Raw genomic sequence first — 8,034 nt, 5'->3', positions numbered from 1 at the left:
TGGATTTCTGAGCAACTAAAACTGCTTTAGAGAAGTAAATATATAATCCTTTTTCTTCCCTAAAATATTTTGATATTTTCAAGGGTATCACTTCTAATGTCACCTAGGACTGTGCAAGTAATTTTTACTGTTTCAACTTGTCCTCAATAGTTCTCCACATTGTAGTCATCGAACAATCACATGGGAGAAAAAACAACCAACAAAACCCCAAGAAGAAATACAACTTATCACTAAATTGACCTGTCATCCAAGTATTTTTTAATTCAGAATTTTAAATGGAGGACAGAAAATTTTTGAAGACAAATAACAAGGTAATACAGGTAAGTAGGCAAAAAATATTTTCAGATGGTGCTCTGCTTTGGAATACAAACCTATAAATTAGAGAATTACTTTTACACTGTATTGTGCCTACACAAAATGCAAAAGCTAGATGTGATGTTCAAAATACATTCTCGCTTCCTGAAAGATCAATATTTCATTGCCTTCTGAAGAAACATTTATCAAAATTCTATCTTGTAAGATTTTGCAGAGATAATAAGATGCCTGGTGTCCATCCTGCAAATCTCTACATATATTAAGAAAGATAACACAGTTTTTGTATGTAGACTTGGACATTGTCTGCTAAGTGCTTGATTTGAATTACAAACTCCTCTGCTTTGGAAAAAGCAGACATGAATATTCCCTTTCCAACAGAGTCTAAAAAATTTGTGGATTGCATGCCTACATTGGAATATCTTTTGAACTGCATAGTTTGGGACAAAAATAGCAGAGAATATGCATGGGTTCAGTGAAAGCCTGAATTTTAAGTGATGTTTGAAGGAAAACAGTTTTACTCTGACATGTGAAATACTGAAATCTAGTGGGTAACATCTACATTATTTTCGTGAAAGGTGCAGTACAAAACAGCCAGCAGACAGAAGTGAAAGATACCTGAAAGAACACTTTTGATAGTGGTGAAAAAAAGAAGCCACGATCCTGAAAAACTCCAATTATTTTAAAGTAAAAACAATGTAAGACAGTCACCTGGGTTCTTATATGAATTGGGAGAGCATCCAGTTCTGAGAGAACACAGAGCATGTAAGCATTAAAAAAAATGCTCTGCAAAGGAAAGCCTGCCAGATACCACACCACTATGACACCAGATATTCAACAAACACCCATCCTCTCATCCACATGCTCATTCAAGATCTACTTGAGGTGTGCTGCTGAAAACGACAAAGAACCCAAACTGCCTGCTCATTTGCATGGATTTCATCAATTCTCAAGCTAATTATTCCATGCTATACTACAAGCAATTTAGTCAAACCAATGTAAAAATCCCAGAGCAATATGGTTTTAAGTCCAGTTTACATAATCTTAATTCTACCTGGGACTTTACCACTGCAACCCAAGCCATTAAACCAGTTATAAATCTACTCTAAATAGGTAAAGACTCAAAATTGGTAAAGACTTACCAAAACCTGCAGTTTGTCAGTTTGCCACTAATACTCTGCCTCTAACAGAGCAGCCAGAAAGCCAGCACACCTTTTCTAAAAACAAAAAGACAGCCCATGCTATGCGAAGTATACTGAAGATACAAAGGTAACATGCATACATGGGACAGACAAGACAGCTTGTGGACAAGGATTCCTCTTCTGGCATAAGGCTTTCACTTACTTATACCTGTGACACAAACTGCATCATCTAAACTGAAATTCTTCACTAAGAGTTGGAAACTACTGAAGATTTCTGTTCAGCCATCTAGCTGCTCATTGTTCATCCTGAAGTCAGCTAGCAATAATGCATTTTCTTTAGCACAGAGCTAAGACAGCTGGAAGTTTGAAGCTACTCAAGATGTCAAAGATGACTTCCTTTCCTTGGGATGATGACTGTGCTGCACTCTATTGCTGTCACACAAAGAAGCCTGCTCTGTCCATCACTGCTCAGACTCGTGAGCTGTTCTCCCTACAGCAAAGCACTTGTAGACGAAGTGGCACTGCAGCTTTGACCCAATGTGTATATTAGTTCTACCTGCCTGAGTCTCATATCAGGTGATGTTTGGGAAATCTCTTGAAATGTGAATGCTCTCTTTTCATTCTTACTTCCCAAACACAAAGTGTTTTGGCATCTTTATAAAACAGGTTGCAGAGAGCAGTAGCAGAAATGTGGTATCTTGCTTTTATGCATATAACAAGTATCTCCGATGACTGGAAGAGGGGCAGTAAAACTAGTGGTTACTATTTCCAATCAAAATGATCTCTCTTGCCTCAAGAAATCTTCTAACAGGATCACCACTCAAGATCCTGCTCTGTGATACTTTGGGAAATACCCATTAGAAGTCCTAGGTAACTTTCCTCAACTTACAATCCCCATTCTAATAAATACTGAAATATATTAGTCTTCTTTTATTCTATACTATTTCTTCCTCCTGCCAAATACCTGATCAATGGATAAAAATCATACCTTCTTGCCTGAAGGCATTGAATAACTCTGCACATAGTCTTGAAGGACAAGCAATACTAAACATGCCCAGATTGAAATAAAACATTTCAGACATTCATGGCAAGACTGAAAAATAAGAAAGCAGAAATATAGATCTGAGTGCATTTGACTATTGCAGCTGTCACAGTAACCAACTCACATTATGTCTTGGAAAACTGGACATTTTAACTTAAGAACAGTATCCAGTTCAACAGCCAGAACAGTGGGTTCTTGGATCTCAGTGCTAAAGACTAATAACCAGGAAACCTCAAAAACTATGACAATTTGTCTCACTTCCCACCTATTCTAAAACAGGCACTAAAGGAAAAATCAGAGTGGGCACTCTGAAGAGATTTGTGACAGATGACTCAGTAACTGATAATCAATAGCCACATTTCAGAAAAATATGCAAGAAATAGTTAAGGAGCAACTTGCTCACATTAAGTTTCCCAATAAGTTCAATTAGATACTGGATTTCAGGTAGAATCTTACTTAACTCAAAGTGAATCTAAATATTTAAGAATCACATAAGGTTCTACCTTTTATGAAATTCAACCAATACAGGATACTGTGACTTTAGAAGAAAATTTACACAACATTATAAATATTTCCCTTATTTCAAAGCATCGTATTTTGTTTCAACCAATGCTTCTCCAACTGATGCACAGGTTACTTGGCAAGGCATGGATTTATTATTAATGAGACAGACAACTATTGTCTCATCGATGATCCTGCCATATTTCCTGCTTTCCCCTTTAGAGAAGTGGTGCCAGGGAGGAGCATGTTTTCAGAACCCCTACTCGTAGCAGAACTAAAAGAACTTTCCCCCTGCCATGCAAAGATAATCCTACAAGTGCATCAAGTTTTGGAGGCCTAGCAGAAGCATGGATACAGTAAGAAGTACACAATACTACTATAATGGATTTCTTTACTCTGTTTCTCATAGTGTAAGATTGGTACATTCTTCTCGCTTTGTAGGCAATCCACTTTCGAAACAAAACTATCTAACACATAAATCTTCATGTTTTAGTGTTCATGACTTCAGAACAGTCACTTTTCAATCATCTGCTTTTCCACAGATGCTGTGTTCCTGCTTTCTTTTGCATTTAAACAGAATGTCCTAGGCTTACATCAATTATATTGCTACCTATTAAAAAAAAAACAGATACAAAAAGGGGAAACGTAACAGAGCAGTTAAGATCACACATTGATTTTCCCCAATGTAACATTAGAAACTTAGGGAAAGGAAAACCAGAATAAAGACAGCCATGCAAGAATGATCATCCAGAAATGGTGAATGCACTTCTCAGAACAGCATAAACCTTCCCAAAATAAGTATCAGCAATAATTTTGAATGTGAGCAGAGGCTGAAAGAGAACAGTAACCACCTAAAGAAAAAAAATTCTTTACATCACCCTATTTAAAAATTCCCATTTATGAATTTTAGTAGTATATACATTTGCACCCATGTCTCTGAGCAGGAATAAGATCTGTGCTCCTGTCCTCCTCCTTCAACAGCAGGAATGCAACTGAACATATTAAACTGCTAGATACAAGCTGTACCTACCCTAACATTTCTTGGCTCAATCTAAACACATACAGATTAATTTTAAACATCAACCACAGCAGCAGTATTTCCAACAATGCTGCTTCTCCAAGGCTAAGGTCCAGACACAATTCTAGGAAGATACAGTATCTCATATTATGCAGAGATCCCAAGAACATAGCAACATAGCCGAGGGGAATGGAAAAAAGAATAAAAATGTTATGGGTTTATTATGGCTGTGCAATGCCAAGTCAGTGCAGTAAAACCTATCTGATGAACTAACCTAGAGAAAAACAACAGAGGAGACCACGAAAGACACTAGGAAACAGTTCAGCAATTTTTGTGATCACTGGTAAAAACAGTAAGACTGAAAGGACAGACATACACAAAAAATAAAAACACAAATTCAAGACAGCCAGAAAAGACAAGCTCTTGTAAGCCAGAAGTCTAGTGTGCTTCATGATCTAAATCCCCACCAAATACTTTTCTAAATCCAGCGAACTGGTGAAACACACCCAACGACCACACTCAAGCAGGACATACAAGAAAGCTACAATGCTTGAAAAATGTTCCCCGACAACTTCTGGCAGAAGAGAATGCCTGTGCCTTAAAGGTGAAAATGTCTGGGGCACAATTCCTCAGGAATTTAAATGAGTGTATTCTAAAGTTGCCTCTCAACTTCCTTCTCGTAACAGTTCTATTAAAAAAGCACGCTGTTATCAACCTTTACTGCTTCTTCACGTATTTATCACCCATTTTACGCTCCATTTCTCCTGGTTTTTATACTCCTCTTCCTTCTTAATTCCAGCAGTGTCTGTCACGCCTTCTCATACTTGAGGACTGCAAATCCTCACACTGGGCTGAACTGCAATTTCCCTGATCGTGCTTCTCGTATGCCTGACTCGCCTCCACCCCTGGTGCACCAGCACACATTTCACCGCTCCATCGGACAGCCCCGCACCGTACCGACGACAACAGAACCGCACCCCAGGTTCCTCTAGGTGCCTGTGGCGCCCAGCCCGGCAGGCCGACGGCGGCCTCGCCCGGGGCAGCCGCTCCCCCGCCCCAGGGTCCGCCCGGCCTCGCCGCAGCCCCCCCGTCCCCAATGGCGCCGCCGCCGCGGGCCGAGCTCGCACCCGCAGCGCCACCGCCACCGCCCGCGGCGCTGTCAGCGCTCGGATCAGATACGACACCCGGCAGCCTCCGGCTCCGGGCCCCGGAGGGGCTCCCGGCGGGGCGGCACCGCCCCGGGATGGCGCGCACGGGGCGGCGGCGGCGGCTCCCCCGCAGGCGGGAGCGGGGCGGTCGCCTCGGCCCGGCAGGAGCGGCCTCGCGGCGGGAGCGCTGGGGAACAGGGGAGAAGGGGCAAGGAGCCGTTACCTGCGCGAGACGGACCGCGCTTCCCGCCGGCTCGGCTCGGCTCGGTTCGGCCCGGCCCGGCTCAGCCCCGCGCCGTTCCTGCCGTGCCGTCCCTGCCGTGCCGTACGCGGCCCGAACTCCTCCCGGCGGCGGTACCGCCCTCACCTGCCCCGAGATCCACCCGCGCCCCGCTCCGCTCCCTGCGCCGCCTCAGGCCGGCTCTGCAAGATGGCGGCGCTTCCGGGAGAGACCACGGCGGGCGCGAAGTGGGGGGGGCCGGGGCGGTGCGCCCGCCCTCCCCGCCGCCGGCCCCGCCGCGCCCCGCCCCGCTCCGGCCCCGCCCCGCTCCGGCCCCGCCGGGCGCCTCCCGCCCGCGGCCCGACCCTGCCGCAGGTGTCCCCTCTGGTGACGCTCGGTGCGCGCGTCTGTGGCGCCCCCCCGCCCTTCGGCCCGGCCCGGCCCGGCGCGGCGCGGCCCCAGCGCGCATGGGGCTGGTGGAGGCGCTGGGCGCCGGCGCGGCGCGGCTTCTCTTCTACCCGTCACTGCTGTACACGGTGGCGCGGGCGCGGCTGCCCGGGTCCCGCCGGCCCTGGTTCCACCGCATCGACGAGGTCGTGCTGCTCGGGGCGCTGCCGCTGCGGGGGCGCATCCGCGGGGTAAGGCGGGCGCAGCGGGGCGGGCCGGGCCGGGAGGAACCGAGGTCTCTTATGGTGCCTGTGCCCGCAGCTGGTGGCGGAGGAGAACGTGCGCGGCGTGGTCACCCTCACCGAGGACTACGAGACCCGGTTCCTCTGTTTTTCTCCCCAGGTGAGCCCCGGGATTTCTGGTGTATCTCCCCGCCCAGGTCTCTCGTCACCGTCTGTCCCGGCACAGGTGAGGCTTTAGCCGCCTCCTGTCATCCTGGCAGCCACCGCCAAGTCCTGTGGCAGCAAAGCCGGGACTACTCGTACCTAAGCCGACTTTAAAAACGATGCGACAAACCAGTAAAACGTGAGCATGCGAGTGAACTGTAGCTGCAGTGGCAGAGTAAGACAGGGAGCATGGAACCCACGTACATCACTAAACAGGAATGCCTTTGGGTTGGGAAGAAATCCCAACCTCCCTCTTTTCCTTTAGCTGAAACACATTTCAGTCCCCTTTAACTACTACCTTTGATGACCAGGACTGAAGTTTTCATACATCTGATTTGAAGGATTGATGTTCAAAGTCTCTTTACATCTTCTCTGAATTTCCCAGCTGTCTCAACAGGTTCTTAGTTTCTTTCAGTAAAAAGAAACGCCCAAAAGTTCACTGACCGAATCTGCTATGTCTGTTACAGGAATGGGAGGCAATGGGAGTGGAGCAACTGCGTCTTAGCACTGTGGATCTAACTGGAGTCCCCACCTTGGAAAACCTGCACAAGGGTGTGGAGTTCATCCTGAGACACCGGGCCTGTGGTAACAGTGTCTATGTGCACTGCAAGGCAGGACGCTCCCGCAGTGCCACCATGGTGGCAGCATACTTAATTCAGGTCAGGAGTCTCTCCTAAATGGGGTGAATTTTCATTAAAAAATAGAAATAAAATGCTGACAACCTTTATAGTTTACTCTTGCTCAGGATACCTGAGCATGTACAGGTTAATATTCCATTATTTTACAGAGCTTGGTTTTTAGAGAGGCCTCAAACTTACCTTGTTTTGAATGCAAATGCAAATTATGAATTATTCTGCTTTTCTTAATTCTTTCTGTGGAGGAACAGATTGAGGTGGGAATAACCAGTCACTCACGAGCACAGGTTCACTTAGCAGATAAATGTACGTTTTGTTGTTTGTATTTTCTTCTTGGTTCACTGGAGTAATGGTGAGCCTTCCTACACTTTTCCATAAATACAATTCAGGATCAAGAGAACTGACTTGTTTTCTGTATTCTTCTACCAACCCAATGGGGGAAGCCAGCACTAAGAACAAAATCCCACCTGTGGATTCTTCCCTTGCTGTTACTAAGCACTCCCTGGAAAATTTGCCATTACTGTTGAAAAGAAAGCTTTCTCACTAAGTGCTGAAATGTGATGAGAGTACTGGTAGAATTAAAAAAAAAAAATTAAAAAGCAAGCTGCATTTTTGCTCTGGTCTAGTGGGGCTAGGACAGGAAACTGTTCACAACATGAAGAGCAAGCAAGATGGAACATGGAGGGCCCAGGCAGCAATGATTCTTCTGTAACTGAGGGACACATTTCATGAATGTGTGACTTGCAGGCCTCTCTGAGAAGAACATCAAGTGAACCTAAGGGGCAAAGCAGCAGCAAGCTTTCTGACACCTCTAATATTGCCTGTAGCCTCCAGGAGGGTTCCATTAACTGGTGCAAGGATGGAATGGATTTTCACTTGCTGGTTTTCTGCCTTTTCAGTTGCATCACTGGAGCCCTCAGGAAGCAATAGAGGCCATTGCCAAGATTCGTCCCCACATCCTCATTCGACACAAGCAAGTCCAGGTCCTGGAGAAATTTCACAGGAATATGATCAGTGGGACAAGTGCATAGCTTAGTAAAAACTAATCAAAATCAGAATCAAAATCCTCATTTCAGCTGCTATAAAAAAAGTTTTTATGATCTAACAAAAGCTTAAGGGTTTTCATTCTTGACAATCAATAAAGAACATTTTACAGTAAAGGTGAAATAGGGCTGTTTCTTTC

At 45.5% G+C, this 8,034-nt stretch overlaps 2 protein-coding genes across 5 annotated transcripts in view; one reads left to right on the top strand and one right to left on the bottom strand.

The window, feature by feature from the left end:
* Nucleotides 1-5,573, bottom strand: part of CELF1 (CUGBP Elav-like family member 1) — a 56,043-nt gene extending 50,470 nt beyond the window's left edge. For 3 of the 4 annotated variants that reach the window (XM_066551209.1, XM_066551219.1, XM_066551220.1), the window contains exon 1: nt 5,387-5,432. The gene's annotated coding sequence lies outside the window, so the exon portion shown is untranslated. Of the gene's footprint in view, nt 1-5,386; nt 5,433-5,530 lie in introns of those variants that run through there. The other variant, XM_066551210.1, reaches the window with a different exon arrangement.
* A 275-nt stretch (nt 5,574-5,848) lies between these two features.
* On the top strand, nt 5,849-8,011 carry PTPMT1 (protein tyrosine phosphatase mitochondrial 1). Its single transcript, XM_066552203.1, has 4 exons — nt 5,849-6,021; nt 6,092-6,172; nt 6,684-6,875; nt 7,751-8,011. Exons 1-4 carry the CDS (start codon nt 5,851-5,853, stop codon nt 7,880-7,882), a joined length of 576 nt encoding a protein of 191 aa, XP_066408300.1. The 5' UTR covers nt 5,849-5,850; the 3' UTR covers nt 7,883-8,011.
* Nucleotides 8,012-8,034: the final 23 nt, after the last annotated feature.

The sequence above is a fragment of the Molothrus aeneus genome, chromosome 6 (assembly GCF_037042795.1).
Source record: "Molothrus aeneus isolate 106 chromosome 6, BPBGC_Maene_1.0, whole genome shotgun sequence".
In the NCBI taxonomy this organism is placed as follows: domain Eukaryota; kingdom Metazoa; phylum Chordata; class Aves; order Passeriformes; family Icteridae; genus Molothrus; species Molothrus aeneus.
The sequence above is the reverse complement of the archived record's forward strand: the minus strand, read 5'-3'. Positions and strand labels throughout refer to the sequence as shown.

What these genes read in the sequence shown, in the direction of transcription:
- PTPMT1 (XM_066552203.1), top strand. Translation starts at nt 5,851, where the DNA reads ATGGGGCTGGTGGAGGCGCTGGGCGCCGGCGCGGCGCGGCTTCTCTTC. An exon ending in TGCGGGGGCGCATCCGCGGG is followed by an intron (nt 6,022 to 6,091) that starts GTAAGGCGGGCG and finishes CTGTGCCCGCAG; the next exon opens with CTGGTGGCGGAGGAGAACGT. An exon ending in TGGCAGCATACTTAATTCAG is followed by an intron (nt 6,876 to 7,750) that starts GTCAGGAGTCTC and finishes CTGCCTTTTCAG; the next exon opens with TTGCATCACTGGAGCCCTCA.